The sequence below is a fragment of the Rhinoderma darwinii genome, chromosome 6 (assembly GCF_050947455.1).
Source record: "Rhinoderma darwinii isolate aRhiDar2 chromosome 6, aRhiDar2.hap1, whole genome shotgun sequence".
NCBI lineage: Eukaryota > Metazoa > Chordata > Amphibia > Anura > Rhinodermatidae > Rhinoderma > Rhinoderma darwinii.
Genome location: NC_134692.1, coordinates 132,633,605 through 132,658,748, shown reverse-complemented (window position 1 = coordinate 132,658,748; position 25,144 = coordinate 132,633,605). Strand labels below are relative to the sequence as shown.

The window sequence follows — 25,144 nt, the reverse complement described above, 5'->3', positions numbered from 1 at the left end:
GACTGGAGCCGAGGGGTGCAGAATATGGTGCGAGTAGAGTAGCTTAACGTTTATCCTTTAGGCTGGATTCACACACCGCATTTTTAACACGGTGTTTTTTTGTTTTTTTGCAGTCCGTTGTCCCGTTAGTCTATATATTTAAATATAAAAAGCACTACGTACACTCTGCTTTGGTTTGTTGCATTCATGTGGCTTGTTTTACCCATAGGCTTCTCTGTAGGCCAGAAAAAAAAAGCATGTACAAGTAAATGCCATAAACACATTCTAAAACGCCAGCATTTTTAAAAAATGTGTTGCATTTTAGGCCGGGTTCCCAAGTAGCGTAAACGCTGCAGAATTTTGTGTGGAAATTTTACAGTAGCAGAAAAGTGGATGAGACTTAGAAAATCTCATGCCCACATTGCGGAAATAAAACCGCAGCGTAAACGTTAATTAACCTGCGGTGCGGAATTTAAATCCGCAGCATGTCTATTTATGCTGCGTTTTTAGTTGATTTTCCGTCGTGGGTTTTCACAATTGAATTCAAAAGGGATGCAAATACCACAACAGAAAGCCCAGTGTTGTGACTTTTGCGGCGTATACTCAGTGATTACGCTGAAAAAATCTCAACTATTGAAAAAAAATAATAATAACTTACCCACAAGTCTGTTTCTTTGTCCAGTCCGGCCTCCTTGGATGTTGCATCCCATGTGACCTCTGAAGCCAATCACAGCCTATAGTGACGGTCACATGGGATGAAACGTCATCCCAGGAGGATGGCCTGGATAACGTCAGAGGGCCGGCCTCCTGGGATGTTACATCCCGTGGGACCGCTGCTGCAGCCAATCACCGGTTGCAGTGGCCACATGGGCTGAAGTGTCATCCAGGGAGGCTGGTCCGGACTGCACAGGAGGGATTTGTGTCCATAACGGCCTAGGTGAGCATGAGCGTTTTTTACCGTAGCGGAAAAAAAACTAAACTCCACGATGTGGTGTGATTTTTCGGACGTAATGTACTGCGGGTTCCAGGTCAGATACGCTGTGATTTTTATACGCAGCGTATCCAGCCCATGGAAACTTGGCCTTAAATTGAAAAATCTGTGAAGGAAGCAAAAGGCATTAATAAAGGTCTTGGGTTTTACCGTGCATGATTTTTTTTTTCATGATCATTCACCTCCAGTAGAATCAAGTATTTTAATGAAAACATTTTGATGGATAATATTTTATATATTCTTAGTCCATGGTTTGTTTTAGCCTGGAAAGAACTTCTTTTATTTAAGTTATTCTTCCCCCTTGTTCACACAGCTGCAGCCAGAGGTGGAGCGCTATGAGTGGGTGATAATAAAACATCCGGAGCTCGGTAGGTCTGCTTTGGCAGTTCCTGACAAGGAGTCCAACTCTCTCCTGGAGACTGCTGACCATTCTGACCCCTCCAACCGCCTTTCACCTTTCCTGGCCACTCGCCACTTCAACCTTCCATCTAAAACGGCCTCCATGTTTATGGCCGGCAGCACAGAATGCATAATCATCGGTAAGTCACCTGATCACGGTCCTTAAACGGGAATTTCGGTTAGAACAAGCTACTCCCTATCAATGGCATAACGGGGTAACTTGCTGATTAGTGGGCTTTCCGACAGCTGGAACCCCCAACCGATCACCAGAACGGGGGTCCCGTTCTCCCCTGTTTGATAGGCGTGTCAGGACGCTCAGGCGCACTGCCGCTCCATTCATTCTCTATTGAAGCGCCGTACAGCGTTAGGCTATTTCCGGCGCTCCCATAGTGAATGGAGCGGCAGTGCGCATGAGCGACCAGCCGCTCCATTCAAACGGGGGGTGTACAGGATCACGTTATCGTGATCGGTGGGGGTCCAAGCTTTCAGAAAACCCACCGATCGGCAAGTTACCCCCTATGCTACGAACGGACACGAAGCGGCTGTGTTTGTGATTGAGTTTGTGATTCATATATGTGGGGTTAATCGCTGCCTCCATTTTTTTTTTTTGATCTTGCATTCCTCCCATTCTGCCCCGGGTGACTTTAATTAGGTTAATGCTGGTTCCTACCGTCCTCAAGTACATGTATGCTTTGTCCTAGTTTTGGGTATATGTGCAGCGTAGATTCCCACCTCATAGGGGTTGCCTTGTCGTGGCAGGTGGGCTCACACTTTGATCAAAATGCACGCTAAGAACCTCCCTATTGTAAGTAGATTTAGCAGTAATGCATGTTTATTTATATTGAGTGGTTTAGGTGAAACGGGTGTTCGCAGTGTGCTGTCGCCATTTTCTTGTGTGCTGTATATTTGCAGTCACAGGCGTTCTTGCAGCTGTATACACGTTTTGTTGGAATGTGCTGTTCAAACTTTTGTGTTTTTATGTGATTCATATATGTGGGGTTAATTCTGCCCTAGGTGATTTTAATTAGTTTAATGCTGGTTCCTACCATCCACAAAAATATGTAGGTTTAGTACCTAAAATGAAATCGGCAGAAGTGGGTGAGCGCTGAGCCGCTTGGTTTCTGATCAGCTTTGTTTTCTGAAAGCCGCTGTAACGGTGTACAGGCTCATAGACTTTCTATTGAGCCCGTACACCGTTACATTGGCTTTCTGAGAGAAGCTGATCAGAAACCAAGCAGCTCAGCGCTCACCCTCTTATGCCGATTTTAGTTTTAGGGATTGGTGGGTGTCTCAGTGCTCAGACCCCACCTATCAAAACTTCTGACCTGTCAGAAGTTTGTTGAAAGATTAGTTACCCTCTTACATAACATTGGCTGGCTGCAACCACCACTAGATGGTGCTTACTGCATGTTGTGTAATAATGGAGTTCAATGGATAAAAGTATGCAGTAAACGCCCCCTAGTGGTTGCAGGCTGACAGAATTTTTTAATAAAAGGGTTATGTGGTGACTGACCAGTATTAGCTGTGTAGTCCCTGCAGTATGTGAATACACTGCTAATATACATTCCGGTCCCTTGTCGCGTTAATTGAGATTTTAATACATTTTTACAGCGCTGGCTGGCGGGGGACCGGAGGTCTAGTGACAGTCTTCCTTCATGACGACACGACTTGTCATCATGTGAGTGGCCAAGCTGTACTCTATGTAATCGCTGTAGCAGTAGTACAGGTCTTTGCAGGGGATTTGGAACAAAAAAAAAAAACTACTGCTTAGATTACGACTTGATGGTTGGATATCCACTTAAAGAAGCACTCCCACAATTTTATTTTTTCCATTTTATTTTTTTATATTTTCGCTGCTCCGTTCCTGGCTGCCCTTAGGTCACATGATCTGTATTCTGACCACTGAATTTCCAGGGCTCTGACTTCCGGGCTCTACAGCAATGTCTCAGTGCAAGTCTGAGAGCCCCGATGTGCGTCCCATAGACTTGCATCGAGACATTTACTTCGTGTCTCTGCAACAAACTTTGTATGATTTTAAATACAGAATACAGATCAGGCAGCCAGGAACAGAGCGGCTACTGGTAAAATAAAGCATCCGGCAAGCTATTCTATGAATGTAGTGGAGTTTATTATTGTCAAATAGGGTGGGAAAGATGGTCTTGGGAGGGCTTCCACATTTACTACAAATCTGGAGATATCCTGTATTCTAGAATGTCACCTTAAATACGGCATGTGGACTGTTTCCTCAGGAGGAGGCGATGGACAAGCGTTGTATCTGGATTCCGATTTGAATTATGGAAGAACCAGTCACTGCAATACTTTCAACAATCAACCTCTGTGCTCTGAAACCTTCCAGATTGCCACCATTGAGGTGTGGGGCTTCAAGGACTATCTTAATGACGAGCGCTCCTCCACCTTCCCGTGAGGTGATCCCGTTCATCTCATTAGCGTGTAATTCTGGACATCCGAGCAGGTATGGAGACGTTTTGGAGCTCCTGCTCGTCTTCCCTTCAATGTGAGGAGTCGCAGTGTCGGAATGATCTGGTTGTTAATGTCTCATGTAAGTGCGAATGTTCCAGTGTAACTGGTTCTTACACAAGTATTTGGTTAAAATATCTTAACCGATTCGTGGGACCAAGCGAAACTGTGCACTTTCCAGTCCCTGAACTGGTTACTAGAATTTATTCCCGCTGATGGTCTGATGTAAGTCCTACGGTAGAGCCTGGAGACCCATGTAGTGTGACCGTCCCTATTCCGAGTGTTTGCTGTGCACATCATCCCTGGGATCTTGTTTCTTGTACACTTCTTTCCGCCTGTCTCCCATGTTCAGTAGCCCCTCTTCCTATTTAGTCTTAAGAACCAGCAATTATTGGAAGGCCGATTTTTAAAATAAAGGCCCCCGAGTCTAAATGTATGTGAGATTTATATGAATTGTCCAGTGTTTGTCACCCTGTAAGGGTGAACATTTCAGGAATAAAAGTCAATCTCAGGCATTGGTTTCTCTCCTTTTTCAGTGTTTAACTATCATGGTTGAATTTACTATATACAGATGTCTGTATATTCCTAGACCAGAAGGGCAAAAAAACTCACTGATATCATATAAAGATAAAGCTGATCCAAACGATCATTCATGTCAACTTTTTTTTTTAACACCTTGTGGAATTTTAGGTAATTTGATAAAGCGCTCCAAATCCATTGCATAGATATAGAATCATATGATAAAATACTGGCAGCAACCACTAGGGGGAGCTTACTGAATACTGTTATTGAGTTTAATGTAGAAGTCATTTGGCATTACCTATTCGTGGCTGTAAGGAAGCCAGAATATTTTCACTAAAAGGGAACCTGTTAGACTGTCGTCCTTATCTGTTCAATGACATTCACACACACTATGCAAACATGTAGGTCAACATCCATTTTGTTGCCTGTGGTTACGCTGATAAGGTGATTAGACAGGTACGAGACAGACTGGGATGATTTCTTTTGTTACCTGACTCCTGCACATCAAAATAGGAAACTACTGATCACCATATATTACAATATCCTACTACAGCCACTTGCTTCAAAGTCCGGTATATCCTACTGGGTGGAACATCTAGACAACATAACACACAAAGACATAATAACCTCTATGGTGACTGCGGTTATGCATCTTCCATGGGCCATGTACTGGGAGATGTCATTTAAAATAGCCCATAGAGCCTACGGCTCCCCTCACAGGGGCTTTCTCATGGGGAACTCCTCTGACCATTCCTGTCTAATATGTAAGATGCCATGTGCAGACCTGTTGCATTGCTTTTGGTCCTGCCCCTCCATTGCCACGTTTTGGTTACGGTTACAAAAATTTATTTCGAGTTCATTCTATATACCAGGGGTAGGCAACACTTTTTGTATGGCATGTTGATTAAAATAAATAAAAAATCCTTGATGAATTCCTCATAGTGTATCATGCTAACATGAAAGTCATAAGACAAACTGTACCACGTATGTGACATAAACCAATTAATCAGTTAATTAAACTTGCATTTCAGTGTGACCCTTGTCCTTGACATTCTTTGCAAAGGTGATCTATCTCTGCTGCATACGAGGCTACTGAACACCGGCTGGGGGGGGTGCACATAGACCTCTGCTACTGAATGTCAGATTTGGAGGGTGCACGTACAACACTCCATCCTTGCGGGGCTGATCACCGGGAGAGCTCAGCGCTTCGTTATGCTCTTGGAGATGCTGGACCCCAGTAGAGAGCGGTGTTGCATTGTGTGCTTGCCAAGTGTTCAGCAGCGACAAACACCTTGAAGCACTGCTCTCTCGCCTGGTGATCTGTGCCGCCAAGTGCATAATGAAGCACCGCTCCTTCTCCCTGTGTTCAGCACCGTTAACTTCACCGGCTCTGGACACAGAGGAATGTGCCTGCAAACCAGGCCTCACTGGTGCCACAGATTGCTGACCCCTGCTCTATACAGTGCCTCTCACTTTGGAATGTGGACAATTTGGTATCTTGCCCTCTTACATGACTAGTGTCCCGAAACATCATAAAAAAAATATTGTAAAAGGTCTTGGCGGCCGCAATTGACTATTTTACAGGTTTGCGTTGGTGATACTCTTCCCACCCATCGTATTTTCCTGGAAAAGTTCTTATCTTTTTCGAATGGACTGGGTTGTAAAGAGAGTGGAGTTGAAAATATGTGAGCCCGCTTTGCACCCCCCTTACCGCTCTTACTTACCCCCCCCCCCTCCATAATCTCTGCGCATAGTCCAGCCTCCTACGATAACGTTGCAGGGTCACATGGAAAATCAATGAAAGCGCAGCATAAATTGACACGCCACGGATTTAAATTCCCCACCGCAGGTCAATTTAACGTTTACACTGCATTTTTTTTTCCCGCAGCGTGTGCGATTTTTCAATATCAACTTTGCTGCTACTGTAAACTCTGTGTCAATTTACACAATGGAATTCTGTGCGGAAATTCCACAATCAAAAAACACTCCAAACCACTCTTTTTTTACATGGCGGTTTTTTATTTTTTTTTGTTTTTTTTTAAACGGCGGCGTAAAAAACACTCCGTCTGAACAAAAACTGTCCTATGCTTTGGAATTTAGAGCTCTGTATCAGAGAAATGGAGCTCGGATCACTACTGTATAAAAATAAGATTTATCAGCAGAGAACATTTTATGTAACTTGTAAAACATAGTCCTATTTATCAACATGCAAGCAGTATTTGCATAAGGTATTTCTTCAGCATTAGTATGAGGACTTGTGTCCTCCACAAAAGACAGGAAAGAGTAGAGGTAATTGTTAAGTGTTATTTATTATCAGGGCTGAGCATTGCAAGATTGTGAAGAAAACAATCGTGTCACTTATACTTGAGAAATAATGTTCCACTTAAAGAAAAACTTTCATTTCAAAATGAATTAAGGGAAAAAGACTTCTCTTTTCCTGATCTTTTCAGTGAGTCTCTTCCCTTGGGTTTCTTTGAAATCGCTTCACTAAATAAGTCAGCTGAATTTCACCACATGTCCACTAGATGGCAGCGTTTTAACACATAACACGGTGGTATTCATTCTGTTCCATAGTGGATAATGTGCATATCGTAGTTAGATCTCCTAACCATCGCCGTTATTGGGAGATGTTTCAGGCTGTTACACTCTTGCACAGTGTTTCGTAAGCTGTTATCACGCTGAAGCCTAAAAATGCGGCATTCTTTTTTTAAAGTCAAAAGGTTCCATCGGGTGCTGGTTGTTTTTGTTGTTCAATGGAACTGGCGCTTCCAGTATTTTCATTGTTCTGCTCCCCTGACTGAGCAGAATGGAAACCCAATATGAACAGGCCCTTACAGAGGATTGTCTAGACTGGATACAATTGTAGCAAACGCTCAGTTGTGTGAAGTATTAGGCCTCTACAGATTTTGACCTCAATGTAAACAAGTATATTAAAAAGTTGCTATTTGGATGTAATAAAATGTGTTCTATTCATAGATCGAAGTTATGACCAATGTTCCATATAGTTTATGCGAAGGCTTGAGATTTCACAGGATTAGACATTGTGCTTCCTGCCTGTTTTTATAAGGCGCAGTTCAGTTTGCAGAAATATGTATGAACGAAGACTTATGATCTGCTATTTGCAGATGAACGAGTATAACATGCGACAGAAGAAATGTATTAAAGTAGTTTACACCCCCCACGCACCTCCTTGGTGCATCCTGTTATACACTGGACAAACCAAGTCATGACAAACAGGTACATCTGCTCCTTGCATCTGGATTACAAGCACATACATAGCAGTAGTCTAGTTGTGGATGGGGATCTGATATTATGCTTGCGGACCGGTAAGGAGCTTTCCGTACGGCCTGTATCTGATTTTGGGGGTACCGTGGGTGAAAGGGTTTGCTAACCACAGGCGCAAGCAAGAAGCATAAACTTTCCTAAAAAATGTCAAAGTGGGGCTTTGTTGCGCAAAGAAATGCATTTGTATGCTGAGCCAGCGTCTCCGAACTGGTCAGTGCCGCGCTCTGAACCTCCGCTGATGATAAACCCGGTACGTGGATTCTCAGTTGCTTCCACATTGGGTGACAAATCCGCTTCGGTCTCTGGACCTGTGAATGTCAAACAAATGCACCCGAAGTGGTTGAATAATGACATTAAGTCAACCAGATGTTCCCTAAGGCCACAGTCACACGACAGCGGGGAAAACATGCCCATTAAAAACTGTTCAACTGTCAGTATTCCATGGCCATTTTGCATCAGTGTCTTCAAATGTTCATCCTTTTCCGGTCCGTCTGTCTGTTTTTAAATGAAATCTGTTCTTTTTTTTTTTTTGTCCTAACCCCTGAAAACACCAGTGCCAATGTAGATAGTGCCCACATAGTACCACAGTGCCCATGTAGATAGTGCCCCACCCCCCTTGTAGATACCAACCCGCCCCTGTAGATGGTGCCACAGGATAGGGAATACATGTGTGATCGCTAGAGGTGTGACTGCTGGGACCTCCAGTAATAAGAACGGGGACCGAAAGTCTCCCATTAGAAGCATGGGACTCCTGGGGTTCTGTGTCCGGCAGCTCCATAGAAATGAATGGAGCGCCGGTCACGCATGTGCACAAGTGTGACTAGCGCTCCTTTCATTTATATGGAGCTTCCGGATACAGACCCCGGATGTTCCATGCTTCTCATGGAGCACCAAGGGGGACTTTCAGTTCGCCGTTCTCCTTTATCGCTGGGGGTCAGACCGCTGGGACCCCCAGTGACCACAAATGTATCCCCTATCCTGTGGATAGGGGAAACATGTGTTTTGTGGAACCCCCCCTTTAATTCAGGGTTCTCTATTGCCGAGATATTAAAAGGGTTGTTTCATGACAACAAACCCTTTCAGGGTAGGAACACACACAACGTATACAGGGTGGATACACTGCGTCAAGCTGCGCAGCATATCTGCCTTGAACACCGCAGGTAATGCCGCCCGAAACCTCACACCACACTGTGGTGCGTTATTTTAGGCGTACATTCCGCTGCGTCAATTATTGCATATACTTACCCCCTCCCTCCTCTGACGTTCGCTCCGGCCTCTCTGGATGACGTTGTACGCCCATGTGCCGCTGCAGCCTGTGATTGGTTGCAGGTGTCACATGGCTTGCTACGTCATCCATGGAGGCCGGACTGGAGAAGCAGGGAACTCTGGGTAAGTATAACTTTATTTGTTTTTTTTCTTATGAATTTTGCAGTGGAATCGCTGTGATTCTGCCACAAATATTGCAAATTTCACTCCTTTGTTGCGGGTTTAAGACCGAAATTAATTTAATGGGTAAACCCGCAACAGAAGAGTTGCGTATCCGCAGAATAAATTGACATGCTGCGGTTGAATTAATCGCACCGCAGGTCAATCTATGTGCATTTTTTTTTCCAGCGGAAACTTACCGCAGTGCGAGGACGAGATTTGTTGGAATCTCACCCACTTTGCTGGTACTGTAAAATGCTGGTGTGTCTGTGTGTCAGAGGGTGTCTTTCTTCTGAAGGGAATTTTACTTGAATGGGGATGAGCTGCGATACCAGAAGTGGACAAGCGTGGCGTTGTTTTTAGAAAACCAGACCCTTTAGTCTAAGGCTGGGTTAACACAACCTATTTTCAGGCGTAAACGAGGCGTATTATGCCTCGATTTACGCCTGAAAATAGGGCTACAATACGTTGGCAAACATCTGCCCATTCATTTGAATGGGTTTGCCGACGTACTGTGCAGACGACCTGTTATTTACTCGTCGTTTGACAGCTGTCAAACGACGACGCGTACGTTCACTGCCTCGGCAAAGAAGTGCAGGGCACTTCTTTGCAACGTAATTTGAGCCATTCTTCATTGAAGTCAATGAAGAGCAGCTCAAGATTTACGAGTGTCACAGACGTCTCGCAAAATGCGAGGAGGAGCTTTTACGTCTGAAACGAGGCAGCTGTTTTCTCCTGAAAACAGTCTGTCTTTTCAGACGTAAAAGCCTCTCATCGTGTGCACATACCCTAATCCTGGACAACCCTGCATAAATATTAGACCACGAGATTAGTTGTATGCTCATATGCCTATAGATTGCACTCAAAACCTGTTCCTGCTTTGTTCCTGGAAACTTGTAACCCTTTACAGGCATAGTCAACTGAGACATTGCAAAATCTCTCCTTCCTCCCCCAGCAAACAACTAGCTCACCACGCCTATGAGAAGAATAGCAAAGCAGCAATGATCTAGTAAATATGGCTAAACAATATCTATTTTCCTATTTCCATTTCTCAAGACAAAGCTCATGTCCAGGGGCGTAACTAGGAAAGACTGGGCCCCATAGCAAACTTTTGACCGGGGCGCCCGCCCCCTCCCCTGGGTATCACACAACCCCCCCCCCCTTGTAGATAGTGCCTCCCTATAGATTCTGCCACACAGCACCACCTGTAGATAACGCCATACGGCCCTCCCCCTGTAGATAACGCCATACGGCCCTCCCCTGTAGATAACGCCATACGGCCCGCCCCCTTTAGATAACGCCATACGGCCCGCCCCCTTTAGATAACGCCATACGGCCCGCCCCCTGTAGATAACGCCATACGGCCCCCAACCCCCCCACCAAAAAAACCGGCCTATAGTTTGTCCGGGTCTGCGCAGTTCAATAAAAATGAAAGGAGTGCTGGTCACGCATGCGCACAAGCCCGACTGGTGCACAATTCATTTCTATGGAGCTGCAGACAGACCCCGGAAGTCCGAGGTTTGTCATGGAGAACTTCGGGGGACTTTCGGTTTCCCGTTCTCCTTATCGCTGGGCGTCCCAGCGATCCCACATGTATCCCCTATCCTGTGGATAGGGGATGCATGTCTTTTGAAGGAACAACCCCTTCAGTGGTGTCGCGCTGTAGCAGCCATAGCGGCTGCTAGCGGAGCCTCCGGCCATGGGGGGGGGGCCACGGGCCCCCTCATAATGCGGGCCCCGGCCCCCTCATAATGCGGGCCCCATAGCAGAAGTTTGGATTGGTGGGGGTCCGAGCACTGAGACACCCACCAATCAGTAGAACGAAGCAGTTAAAGTGCTCGTGTGAGCGCTCAGCCGCTTCGTATCTGTTTGACTTTTTCCAGAAATAAATTTATCGGTGTACGGACTCAATAGAAAGTCTATGAGCCCGTACTCCGATACATCAGCTTTGCAGAAAAAAGCAGGAGTACGGGCTCATAGACTCTCTATTGAGTCCGTACACAGATACATTTATTTCTGGAAAAAGTCGAACAGACACGAAGCGGCTGAGCGCTCACACGAGCGCTTCAGCTTCTTCGTTCTAGCGATTGGTGGGGGTCTCAGTGCTCGGACCCCCCACCAATCCAAACTTTTGACATGTCACTATGACATGTCAGAAGTTTGTCGAACGTTTAGCTACACTTTAATATCAAATTAAAGCTGGCAGCCAGAAGAGAGCAGTCAACCGGAGGTTGTCAGGATGAAGAGTCTGGTAAATGACGGAGATGGAGGACTGGCAATTTGAAAGGTAGTGAAGAGGTTGAAGAGCAAAAACAAATAATTTCTTTCCTGTTGATGTACTTGGTGAGTCAGATCCACACAATGTTCCTAAGATGCGGCTGGACAAGGCAAGAGCAAAAGACAGTAAGTGTTGGCATAGGAGTCGAAGAGTTGTAAGTTATCAAGAAAGAGGTATCTGAAGGGAATAACGCATGTGAGATCAGACTGCACATGGTTTGGAACCATGGACGAACAAGGTCTGCATAGGAGCTGTATACAGAAAACGACTTATATAAGGCATATGACAAGTGAGAATAGCACTCTTCTGTAGTATCGGAGGTGAATTGGCGGTGGGAATATAGAGCAGGAACGTGACTTTGGAGAAGTGTTAAAACAGGAAGCCGTTGTGTAATATCAGGGACCAGGCAAAGCGAAAAACCACTGCAGCAATAAACCACAAGCAGCCTCTGTGAAAACTCCTGTATAAATGAGCAGATCTATCAGTCCGGGTCTGAGAAAATTGGGTGACAAGCCCAGTGGGAAAAGTAATAAAAAAACATATTGGTTGTCAGTCTACTGTCCCAGAAATGATGTAAATAAGTGAATCACTATAATTTTTTATAACTTAAAGACAACCCCTTGCCATATGCTCTATTTGGGCACAGAGGGGGGTCTCCTGCTCAAGGTTCCCGTCTTAATAGTCAAAGTGAAGAGCCGGAAACGAAGATTTGACATGGGTTGCGCATTCACTTGAATGGCTGACGTGTAATACTATAGTCCTTTAAAGTGTACCTAACCTTTCTGGTGACTTTTTTGAATAAGCTGTCGTGTGTACATGTGGAATAACACTATTTCTTGCTATTATATGACTTGTATGTGGCATTATTCAGCAGTTTTCCCCCCTGCAGGCTCTATCTCCGTTGTATCGGAGCTAGTGGGCGGAGCCTAACTCACATGTCTTCTATACACAGCACATAGGAGAGCAGCATTCTCCTCTTTTTTTTTTCTTTCTCTGATATATATAAAAGCTGCTGCAGCATGGAAGAGATTATACAGCAGTAATGGGCAGTGTAGTTGAGAATCCAGCACTGGGATGAGACCGTAACACTTACCAGCTGCAGCACGTTTGTGTGTGTCTCTCACTCTGCTCCTCCTCCCCTCTCCATATACTTGTATTGGGAGTGTATGTGTCTCCTCTTTCTGCTACGGCTTCCTCCTCCCCACTCTATAGACTTCTATAGGCACACCCCCCCGACTTCCTGCAGTCAGTCTCCTCTGCTCTGTAACTACGGACAAAGTTTGCTTGACAACAGGGGGTGGACAGCAGATTACAGGTAGGGAGACATCTAGTGACAGTAACTTCATACTAGGGTTGCACAATGCATCGAAATATCAATTCTATTTTGAGCCCGTGCACTCTCAAACGGTTCAATACCGTGAATTAATGTATTTCGATACTAAGCTGTGCGGCCGCACAGCTTAGTATTGTAATACATGAATTTAGTCAGCAGCATGATTGGTATCGAAGTCCAAATTCTGGTATCGTGACAACCCTACGTCATACAGAATTTGCATGGATAAAATAACTAAATTTTAACAGTAAGTAAATGACATATTTAATCTATATCAGGTTTACTATTAGATTAGCATAAATTGGCTTAAAAGTTAGTGTCCATTTAAATGAATCTTTATATTAACTGATCGCCATCTTTTGCAAAATAAAAAGGGTTGTCATATGGAGACTAAGTCTTTTTAAAAGAGTTGTATGGAATTAGAAGGGTCTGTTTGTTTATTTTTCCCCTGAAACAGCGCCACTCTTGTCCATGGGTTGTATCTGGTATTACCGCTCATTTGCTTAAATGGAGATTTGCTGGAATATCAGACCGCCTAAGGACAAAAGTGTTGCTATGTTTGGAAAAATGTAGGCCTTTTTTTTTTTTTTTTCCAGCTGATACCACCTTGGGAAACGGGCCAACCTGACAATAACCCTGGAGCGTCTTCTGCACAGAAAATGTAGTATTACATTGGGTGGTCATTCAAGTGACCAGCCCACCATGTAATACATGGACACACTTAGTCTGCTAGAATGAGAGCCATTCTTTGTTAGCATCTCCCTGCACTGACTCATAGGACCCCCTCTATGATGTCCCTAAATTGTAACCGGAAATATTGAAAGAGTTTGCTTTCATTGTGACCAATATCCGGTGACTTTGTAGATCAGATGCTAATTGAGAGAAGGAAGGCTCCAGCAGGGCAGTACCTAAATATTTCCTATTACAATATCTGCACAAATCCGTGCCGTTTATAGCCTGGAAGTACATATCACTTCTATTATATACCGCCTAACACACACCCTAATAACTGGAAGTCTCCTTTAGGGAATTGGAATTTCCTTCTGTGTAACCTATGAACTTTTAGATATCTGTCTAGATACATTTGCACAAATTGCATCCTAATGCAGAAAGAAAACAGAAAATGTATTTATTCCTGGAACCCAATAGCAACAAGTCCTCATTAAGGTGAGTAATTACAGGAATCTGCGAGGATAATGTCGTGTTTTGTGTCTGGGATGCATAAAGGGCTGTATTTCCAGCAGAACCTTTATAGGGCAGGCTCTATGATTTTGGCTCCCTACAACCCTGTGTTAATATTGCATACTTTACAGCTGCAGCAGAATGATCAGATAATCTGTATTCCCATGCTCCTCTTTTGGCCTCCTTGGAGAGATGAGCATGTTAATGTATATAACTCTCATTCACCTCAATAATGCATAAATATGTAGTAGTATCAAGAAGAAGTGACTATTATTCTGCAATTGACGAAAGTATTTGATCGCAGATCCAAAAATTGCACATTCTGTTGCAAAATCAGATTCAAGAAATTCGGTGATGATGTCTAAATTAAAGGGGAAATCCAACTTATTAAAAAAAAATAATAATAATAATAATTTCCCACCAAAAAATTAAGTCCTATTCACTGATCCCCCACCGCTCCCATTCTGCCACTGAACGGTCCCTGCACTTCTTGTTTCAGCAGTGACATCCCGACACAGGGACATATGACCATTGCAGCCCTTCCACTGGTCAACGATGCTTTCATTGCTGTTTTTAGAATCTTTTTTCAATTCTACATTACTATTCAATAATAATAATAAGGTAACTTTTCACATCCTGTACTTTGTAAAATATGTCTGACATAAACTGGACTCTGTACTGCCTGTTACAATTGTGGAAGACTAACGCAATCGTCTCCGGATTTTGACCTCTAGGATATTTTGGGAACCCATTTATATAATAGAGTTTCGATCTGGGAAACTCTCACAACAAGTGTATGTCCATCTTTGAAAGCCACAGCTTACTCCTCTATTTCATCTACGTAACAAAGTAAATATATTGTATTACTGAGCCTTATACTCTTACACAATTTTGCGGGCTTCAGAGCTGAAATCTTCCAGCATTCCTAGCTGGTTCAATGTTTGAACTGCCTAAGAATACATATGTCCAGAGAAGAGTACTGGCAGTAGCCAATGGGTGATATAGCAGATTGAAGAAGTTCTTTATATTAGGCAATGTTTACGTGGCATATTTTCAGGCGTATTTCGGTGCGTAAAACACTCTAAATTATGTGCTGAAATGCACCTGCAAACCGCTATCCATTGATTTCAATGAGAAAAACGCTGTGCAGTTCACACGAAACGTTTTTATTCACCACTGAATTGAAAAACGCAGCATAAAAAGAGGCTGCAATAAAAAGTAGTGACATCTTTTTTAAGCCTTTTACGAACTGATTTTTGCCATTAAAGTCTTTTCTATTGACGCTTCAAAATACGGTTAGAAAATAGGCCTCAAAATACACTTCAAATACGCTTGCAAAATTCAAAAGTGTTTTGAAAATTCTGGCTTTCAAAAGCTGATTTTTCATTTTTCAGCCTGTAAAATGTACCATGTGAATGTAACCTAAGATTAGAATGGTAATATAAATGTATTAATATGATTAAAGGGGTAACTAAACGTTCAACAAACTTCTGACATGTCATAGTGACATGTCAGAAGTTTTGATTAGTGGGGGTCCGAGCACTGAGAAAAAGCCGAACAGAAACTAAGCAGCTCAGGGCTCACACGAGCACTTCTGCCGCTTCGTTTCTGTTCAGCTTTTTCCGGAAAGCTGAACTATCGGTGTACGGGCTCATGGACTTCCAATTGAGTCTGTACACAGCTTCTTTGATTTCCGAATAAAGCCGAACAGAAACTAAGCCGTTTCGTTTTAGTGATTGGTGGGGGTCTCCGTGCTCGGACCCGCACCAATCAAAACTGGCCGTCACACGGACCTATATAATTAAATGTGGCTGTTCACATGGCCGTTGTTTCAACGGACCGTGTGAAGGGTCTGTGAGAAAATAGGACGTGTCCTGTTTTTTCGCGCATCCCTCCATAGACTCCCGCAGCGCAGAACATGGATGCACCTCAGAAGTGGAAAACTCCAGTTTTTCACGTCCAAGATGTGCAACGCCCGTGTGAATCTAGCCTTACTGTGTTGTACATAGTGCTTTCTGTGTACTTTGAATCCTTGTGTCATGCTCCACCCCCTCAGGCCCTGCACTTGGCATAACGCAGTGTATCCATTTTTCCTGGAGAGTCCCTGTAATTTTCTTGATACTTGGCTCTATAAAGGTTTACATGTTACAGGACTTTGTGGAGTTTATTATACTTAAAGGAACTGGCTTTAAGCAGGTTGTGTTTATACCTAATACACTACCCAAAACAATCCACCCTTAAAAATTATGACACGGGTATACTTGGGGCCCTATTGCCCATCACTCACTCCTTCCATTACTGTATGGGGTACATTAAGTGGTTTGTATGTATTAAATGGGTTATCATTCAACTAGATATGCCATTCCGTCACTTTGCTGAGGAGTTCTGCAGCAATGCATAGTTATATATTTATTTATTTATGGTGTTTAGGTGGCATTCGTGTTCGCAGAGTGCTGTAGCCATTTTTGGATGCTGTATTGTTTTGCAGTCTTGGGCTTCATTGCAGCTATATACACGTTTTGTTTCATTTTGATGGAATGTGCTGATCAAATTTATATATATATATATATACATATATATATTAGTATAGAGAACCCGATACACAGGTTTGCTAGCAAAAGGAATGCAGTGGTCTGTTAATATATATAATAGCTGCCCCCACAGAGTATAATGCCCCCCCTCCCTCCCATACACAGTATAATTCCCCCCCCCCCTCCCATACACAGTATAATTCCCCCCCCCCTCCCATACACAGTATAATTCCCCCCCCCCTCCCATACACAGTATAATTCCCCCCCCCCTCCCATACACAGTATAATTCCCCCCCCCCTCCCATACACAGTATAATTCCCCCCCCCCCCTCCCATACACAGTATAATTCTCCCCCCCCCCTCCCATACACAGTATAATTCTCCCCCCCCCCCCTCCCATACACAGTATAATTCTCCCCCCCCCCCCTCCCATACACAGTATAATTCTCCCCCCCCCCCCCTCCCATACACAGTATAATTCTCCCATATGTACGGACCAAATAGAAAAATAATAACATAAATACTTACCTATCCCTGTTCCCACGACGGGTGGAGGATCCTTTGCCTCCTCTGCACTGTGCTCAGTGTGCTGTGAGCGGATCAGTGAAGGCAGGTGCGATGTAGTGACGTCATCGTGCCTGTCTGCACCGAGTCACTCACATCGCACAGACCGGAGGAGGTGAAGGATCCTCCACCCGGCGAGGGAACGGGGATAGGTAAGTATGTATTATTTTTCTATTATGTCCGTACATATGGGGGCATTATACTGTATATGGGAGGGAGGATGGGCAATTATACTGTGTATGGGAGGGAGGTGGCATTATAGCTACGCCACTAATCCCTCACATCTCCTTCCTCAGTCTTCTGGCTGTGGGCGGGGCTAACTGGCGGTTGGTCTGTGGGCGGAGCTCTATGTGAGTTTCGGACACCACGTCCTCGGTTATATAATATATATATATATATATATATATCAGTCTAAAAGCTGGTTTATCTGTATAAACCTGATCTGAGTTGGAATCATCCTGGAGAGTTCTGTGATTTCACTATTCCTGTCTGTGGTTGTGTTAGAATGAATACTAATATAAGACATGTTGTGTACATATACACGTATGAGCAATGATCACAAACATGTTCTAAAACAAGGCCTTATACCTCTGGTATTTTTAAATGGGTTATTTTACTTGGCTGTATAATTTTATATTCCTTAGAAGAGGCCATCAATATCAGATTGGTGGGGATTCCCGGCACCCCTATTGATCATCTGTATGATGATGAGGTGGCAGCGGTGTTCATCCTTGCTGCCTTTTCCGAGTTTACAGGTACAGTGCTGTACATTTCTGTAGAGGCTGTGCCTGGGATTGTGTGGGGGAATCAAGTGAATGGGACTGAGCTCCAATCCCAGGCACAGCCTCTATGGAAGAGTATGGCGCTCTGCCTGGTAAACACTGAAGAGGCCGCGGTGACAAAAGCAGCGGCCCCTTCAGTCATTTGATCGGTGGGGGTGCCGGGAGTTGGACCCCCACCAATCTGATATTGATGACCTATGCCATCAACATGAAATGCCTGGATAACCCCTTTAACATATGTACATTTTCTGTTTTATGTCAAGTAAAACAATGACTTTATAATATGCAATGCTTTATAGCAGCTACTAATAACAGTTGTACATATGTGTACAGTTGTAAAAAAAAAAAAAAAACACAAAAAACAACAACACACTGCTACCGACTGCTGCACGAACGCACATCAATGGGACAACCTGAGTTATCTGCAAGGGTCATTGCGTACATTATAACAGACCCTCTTTGTCCTGTCCTCACTGACTGTCTCTTTACCAACAAACACATCATCACAGACCCATGACACTTGTCTCTGCTCCGTGCAGACACGAGATCTGACCGGTTTGTAAGAGTCAGTCCTTGCTTGTCCTACCTGAGTCCAGCCAGTCTGTCAGCCGCCTTCACCACAGATATCTACCTCCCAAAAGAAAAATGTGTTTAGAGGAAAAACATCTCATCTAGATGCAACCAGCCATGAGTATTACTGAAGAGATGGGTGACCTCTAAGCTCCCACTCATGTATAGGTAACGTAGGAATAGCTGCCATCTGTCCCCAGTTTCCAGGGTCACTCTTATATGTTCTGGAAACGTCACTATTTCTCAACAGATCTGCCCATAAGTAATTGTTCTTTGTCTCTATTGTGAGATCAGTTCTCACCCTTCAAACCCTTGGTATTTATAATAACCAGGATCGTTGTATGATGCATAAGATGCTTTTAAGAGACAGGTAACAGGTGACTGTCAAGCAGGTCTGTAGTTTGGCACCAGAGCAAGGTCGGATTGGACTGCCTTGAGCCCACCAGTGACTGAGGGTCCACCATCCTGCTATACAGAACAGGTGCATGTTCCTTTAAGGGAGCAGTCACACGCGCCGGATTTCTGTGACTGTAAATCTGTTCCATATATCCATATATTTTTCTGAATGGGGTTATTTCTGCAGCAGGCACATGGATTTTCCATTCCATTCAATGATTTTCAGTCGCAGAATGTCCTGCAACAAAATCTGCTGCGTGTGACTTAACCCTTAATGGTGTCAAACTCTGCTGGACCTCATGGGCCCTGTCGTGGCTGGGGTCCATTGTCATGTCAGAACCTGGGCTCACCATAGGAAAGGAGGATCCCAGTCTGCATCAATGCCAATCATGACATGGAGTTGTAGTCTCACAACAGTCACACCAGATACCCAACATTGAGTTGTCATTTTTTAGCAGAATTTTGTAGCTGCTGCTCCCCCTTCCCTAGTTAACCTGATGTGGAAGTTCTCTGGATATTCTTCCTCCTTCCTACCACTGTCTAATATCTGTACATTTTACCCATAAGTGACACCTATATTTCCTAATCACATTGGGGGGAATTTCTCTGGCTAAACGCCAGTATAAGGGCGTAAAAAACGTGCAAATTATGGTGCATGCCATATTTGCACAATAATTTGCGACTTTTTGCCATTTTACGCCGCCTCTGCGACTTTAAGAAAAAGGCAAACGGGGCTTAGTGTATAGGGAAGAGCCACCCATGGCCCAGCAAATTTACTATAATTTACCATAATTATTTTCCTATAATTTCAGTTTAATTTTCCTTTGCTGGCGCACAGACAACCAGAAATGCGCCTAATTTATTAAGAGTTGTGCGCCTTTTAATAAAAATATGAAGTCTGGCGTATGAAACGCTAGTCTTTACTTCCCCCATAACATTTTCACAAAACTTCCTTAGGCCTTATGCACACGACCGTAAAAACTCCCGTTATTACGGGTCGTAATCACGACCCGCAATAACGGGCTCATAGACTTCTATTGGCCACGGGTACCTTCCCGTTTTCTTACGGGAAGGTGCCCGTGCCGTTGAAAAAGATAGAACATGTTCTATTTTTTTATTTTACGGGCCGTGCTACTATACTTTATAATGGGAGCACGGCCCGGAAAAACGTCCGGCTGCCCGTGGCCGGCCATGCCCGTAATTACGAGTCCAAATTACGGGCACGGTCGTGTGCATGGGGCCTTATTCCTAGACTAGATCTGGTGTATACAGCAGTCCATTCAGAGCCAGTTTTAGACCAAGTGAGGCCCTGAACAATATTAAAAGTGGGACCCCAAAAGCTGAAATGTTGTACCAACAGCACAGTCTCAATCAGTCGATTCAGAGGGCAATCCGGAAGGGGCAGTGTGATGCTCTGGGCAATGATCTGCTGGGTTCTGGCATTCATGTGGATGTGAATTTGACACGTACCACCTACCTAAACATTGCTCCAGACCAAGTACATCCCTTTCCCTTCAACTGGACTTGAAGTATTTGTTGCTAATGTCTGTGAGGGTGGCACAGAGGCTCAAGTGCTTAGCATGAGTTCGATTGCAAACCCCACTCATGACAGGCTTCAGTACCACTATACATTGAATGTTGTTTCTTCCAGCCTGAAGTCCCTTTTGGGTATAGGTACCCTGGGCAATTGCAATTGATTGCTGGGTGATCCTAAGAGCCCTTTTACTCTGGCCAATTACAGGGCAAACGAGCGTTCACAGATCGTTGCCAATAATTGCCCTGTGTAAACCGCAACGATCGGCTGATGAACGCGCAAACACCTGCATGATAAAATAGCATGGGGACGAGCGCTCGTCCCCATACATAGCTCCTTATAAAAGGAGCAAACGAGCGCCGATCAACGAGCTGTCTCGTTGATCGGCGCTTTTTTACACAACCCACGATGGGCCATGTAAAAGTACCATTAGGGCCCTTTTACACTGGTCAATAATCGGGCAAACGAGCGTTCACATGAATGCTCGTTCCCGAAAATTGCTCTGTGTAAACAGGGAAATGATCAGCTGATGTACGAGCAAACGCTCGTTCATCATCTGATCGTATTGTTTATGCAGCCAGAAATATTATCGTTGTCGGCAGCACATATTACTGTGTAAACAGGGAGATGTGCTGCGGACATGATGGAAATGTATGGGGACGAGCGATCGTAGTCATTATCGCCCATCCCCATACATAGCTCCTTGTGAAAGGAGCAAACAAGCGCCGGTCAATGAGCTGACTCGATCGGCGCTCGTTTTCACGGCCAATATCAGGCGATGTAATAGGACCTTAACATTCTGTGATCAGCTTATTTTTGGGGGACAAAGTGGAAACCCCTTTAATACCCAATGCTAGTATGAAATACTTTGTAATTCGATAATTTTCTAGGCCATTTATTGTCTATTCTAGTCATGGAGAGGCGTTTTAGTTACGTAATGACCGCCATGTCACGCATATTACTGGTTCTCTTTAGTATTTCCACCGCAGTGTCAGTCCAATGAAGGTCTTCACAGCATTCGGTAACATCTAGGGCTGTATTTGTGTGAAAACACACGTGACATACAAGGACAATTTCGAGTCCTAATGAGAAAGGTTTCTCCTGGAAGATGTTGTGTACTCAGGGTCCACGTTGCCGGTGTCATCTTGAGCAATGCTTACAGTACACAGAGACACAACCCAATGTGTACACAAGCAACACAATCTTAATAAACTATCCTCAACTTTAAGACTGTAACCCTTTACTTGATGGACTTAAGAAAGTCTGACAATTTATTATTTACTACCATATAGTTATACAGGTGGAGCGCAGGATGATGTAGGGTTACCAGTTTATCACTAGTATGAGGAAATCTGGACAAATGAAAAAGATTAAATCTGATTGACTGATATAGAGTAGGGCAGAAATGTCACATTTGGGATCCCAGTGTACGATTATTAAAGGGGAAGTTGAACTTATTTATAAAAAAAAATTAATTCATATGAAGATAAATTGATTGTTGATGGTTCCTTTTACTATTTATCTAATTAGTTCTAGTGCTCTCTAAAATACCAGGCCCCATAGTGTTGGTTTGGGGAACCCTAAAAGACCGGCAAAATATTGGCTGGTGTATAAAGTCAGTAAATCTGTTTAAGGTTCCTATACAGGAGCCTCATCACCAATAAAGCTGGCGCCAGATTATACATAGGCATTAAGAAGTTCAATGCATTCACATTATCAAGTCACTGTCTCAATGCCAGACACAGCCCATAGACAAGAGTGTCGCTGTCCCTAAGGAAAGAAACAAAGCAGACCCTTTATCTCAGGCATGCATACCCACGAACTACAGGAAATCTTACTGGAGGTTAGTAAGTACTACATGTTTTATAGTGTGAGAGGACCCCCACGAAACATATAGAAAAAAATCTCAACCCTTGACCCTGTACTGCAAGGCAAGAGTGCTAACCCTTAGGCCTAGTTCACAATGAGTTTTTTGACGTGGAAACCACGCCAAAAAATGGCAAACATCGCCTTCCATTGATTCCAATGGGAGGTGGAGGCGTCTTTTCCCCACGGCGGAACAAAACGCTTGTGGGAAAATGATGCGACATGTTCTTTCTTCAGACGTTCAATGGGAGGCAGAGAATGGGAGGTTTGACATCAATGGGAGGCAGAGAAAGCGGTTTTCATGGCCAAAAATACGCCAGTGCAAGCAGGTCAAAATCTGCCTCAAAATTGAATTTTTATGCAGATTTTTCTGCCTGCAAAAAAACTCTGTGTGAACATACCCTTAGGGTATGTTCACATGCTGTGTTTTCAGGCATATTTTGGGACATAAACACCTTGAAATACACCTGCAAAAACCGGTAGCTAAACGCTGACAAACATCTGCCCATTGAATTCAATGGGAAAAACAGAGTTTAGTTCAGAGTGGGGTGTTTTTTTTAAGCCGCTGTTTTAAAAAACAAAAAAAAGCCCCGTAAAAAGGAGCATGTCACTTCTTTAGCAGTTTTTGGAGCTCCAAAAAACGCCTAAAAAAAACGTTTTTGGTAACACAAACTGCTGAAAATTAAAGGCTCTTTTTCCCCTGAAAACCGCTCTGTCGTTTTCAGCCGTTTTTGATTTTGCATGTGAACGTACACTTATTCTCAACTATGTCCCTCCGTGGAGCTAAAGCAGTGACAAAGATGAGTATTATTCTTTACTCGCGCTCTTGTGGTTATACTTTGCTTGTCCTAAAGAATTTCCCAACTCGTGACCCTCCGTCTGAATAATAACTTCTCTTTTCCGCTAACCACCACTTACTCACCGTGGTTCCCTATTCATTGTAATGAAACAGAGGAAATAATGAATAAAATAAAGCTGGGCAGGGAACAACATTCATGTCCTTGACTTGATCTTCTCCACTGCAATATATTCTGTGTGTAGACTCTCTATACACCTGCACACAGAGGTATCTACAACGTCCCTACTAGCTGCTGTGCACAAAGTCCGGCAACGCTGCCGCAAATCTAAATGTTGATGGTTTACTATGTATAGAGGAGACTACCCCCAACATCTGAAGAAGCTGTCTTTTTTTCACATTTTGTTGTAGTACAATGGACAGTGGCTCACATAAAACTGCAAAACCCCCATGAGGCAAAAGCCAATTTTCCTCATCTTTGCGAAAAATTCCTTCCTGACTCCAATATGTCAATCAGAATAAATTCCTGTATCACTGACGCATCTGCAGTAATCTAATACATATAACTTATAATATTATTACGCTCAAGAAAGGCATACATGCCCATTTTTAACTCTTTCAGGGATTTCACTATAACAACTTCCTCTGGTGGAGTGTTCCATAGTCTCACTGCTCTTACAGTAAAGAATCCCCTCCTATGTTTGTGTAGAAACCTTCAATCCTCTAGAGGTAGCGGTTGCCCCTTGTTACAGCCCCGGGTATAAATAGATCATGAGAGAGATCTCTATATTGACCTATAATCTATTTATACGTAGTCATTAGGTCACCTCTTTTTCTAAACTAAATAACTCTAATTTTCATAATCTTTCTGGGTACTGTAGTCCATTTATTACTTTAGTTGCCCGCCTTTGAACCCGCTCAAGCTCTATTATGTCTTTCTTGTGCACTGGTGCCAAAAACTGTACACATTATTTTATGTATGACTACAGATTTATAAAGTGCCTCCATGAGCTTATTTGGCTTGGCAGCAGCTGCCTGACATTAGTTGCTATAGTTCTAAACTACAATTTGTATAGATATGTCCACATATCGTTTTTCGCCAAGCAGAAAAAAAAACTGCCTCCAAATTTCTTCAGGATTTTTGAGGCAGATTTTGAAATGCAAGCGTTTTTTTGACACGCTTATTGACACGTTTTTTTTAGGCTTGTTTTTTATTATGCAAATACAAAACCCGCATCAAAAACTTTTCAATGGAGGTTTAGAGACGGAAACCTCTCTAAGAAAGAGCATAACGCTTTTTTATTTCAGTGAGCGGTCAAAGACCGCCTGGGAAAAAACACCTCTACCTCCAGGCTTCCATCGTCAAAATCAGTGCCATAAAGCACAGTGTGAACTGGGCCTAAGTCCTTTTCCATGTGGGTTTAACCCAGTAATTTCTAATTTAGTATGTGATGGTGACATATATTTTCCCTTCTCAAGTGCACAAACTTACATTTATCAGTGTTAAACCGCATTGGCCACTTTTCTGCCCAAACCTCCAACTTCTCCAGATCCATTTGCAATAGAATTCTGTCCTCTTTTGTGTTAATGACTTTACACAGTTTAGTATCATCTGCAAAAAAAAATGAAAAGTTCTGTGCAATCCGTCTACAAGGTCATTAATATATATATGAAACAACATAGGGCCCAATACTGGCCCCTGTGGTACTCCACTAGTAACGGTGACCCCCCTGAGTATGTACCGTTAATAACAACCCTCTGTTTTCTATCACTGAGCCAGTTATTTACCCACTTACACACATTTTCTCCAAGTCCAAGCATTGTCGTTTTATGTACCAACCTTTTACGTGGCATTTTATCAAATGCATTGGAAAAATCAAAAAATATAACATCCAAAAACTCAAAACCGGTCCAGTCTACAACTTTTCATAGAAACAGATCAGATTATTGTGACAGGAACGATGTTGATATGGAGTTATAGGTTTACTCATTGGGATACTCCAGAATAGCATCTCTTGGAAAACCCTTAAAATTTTACCCACAATAGAAGTAAAACTCACCGGCCTATAGTTTCCGGGCTCACTTTTTGAATATTGGCCCAACATGTGAAATAATGGTCTGTCTACCAATGTACTTAATTCCCTTAGAACTCAGGGGTGTATGCCACCAGGACCCAGTGATTTGTTGATTTTTATCTTTTTGCACTTCTTCCTGGGCTAGACAGGTTAAAATG

General features: G+C 43.4%; 1 protein-coding gene and 1 long non-coding RNA gene across 9 annotated transcripts in view; one reads left to right on the top strand and one right to left on the bottom strand.

Moving 5' to 3' along the window:
* The window catches only part of TBC1D24 (TBC1 domain family member 24), a 28,405-nt gene extending 24,043 nt beyond the window's left edge, over positions 1-4,362 (top strand). For 3 of the 4 annotated variants that reach the window (XM_075830413.1, XM_075830414.1, XM_075830412.1), the window contains 2 exons: positions 1,284-1,509; positions 3,619-4,362. In XM_075830413.1, coding sequence (XP_075686528.1) covers positions 1,284-1,509; positions 3,619-3,794 — 402 coding nt within the window. In that variant the 3' untranslated portion in view covers positions 3,795-4,362. Of the gene's footprint in view, positions 1-1,283; positions 1,510-2,980; positions 3,048-3,618 lie in introns of all 4 variants that reach the window. The other variant, XM_075830415.1, reaches the window with a different exon arrangement.
* Positions 1-25,144, bottom strand: part of LOC142655820 (uncharacterized) — a 326,804-nt gene that overhangs the window by 276,271 nt on the left and 25,389 nt on the right. For all 5 annotated transcript variants that reach the window (XR_012849553.1, XR_012849555.1, XR_012849552.1 and 2 more), the window contains one exon: positions 24,404-24,523. This is a non-coding gene — a long non-coding RNA (uncharacterized LOC142655820). The remainder of the gene's footprint in view (positions 1-24,403; positions 24,524-25,144) is intronic.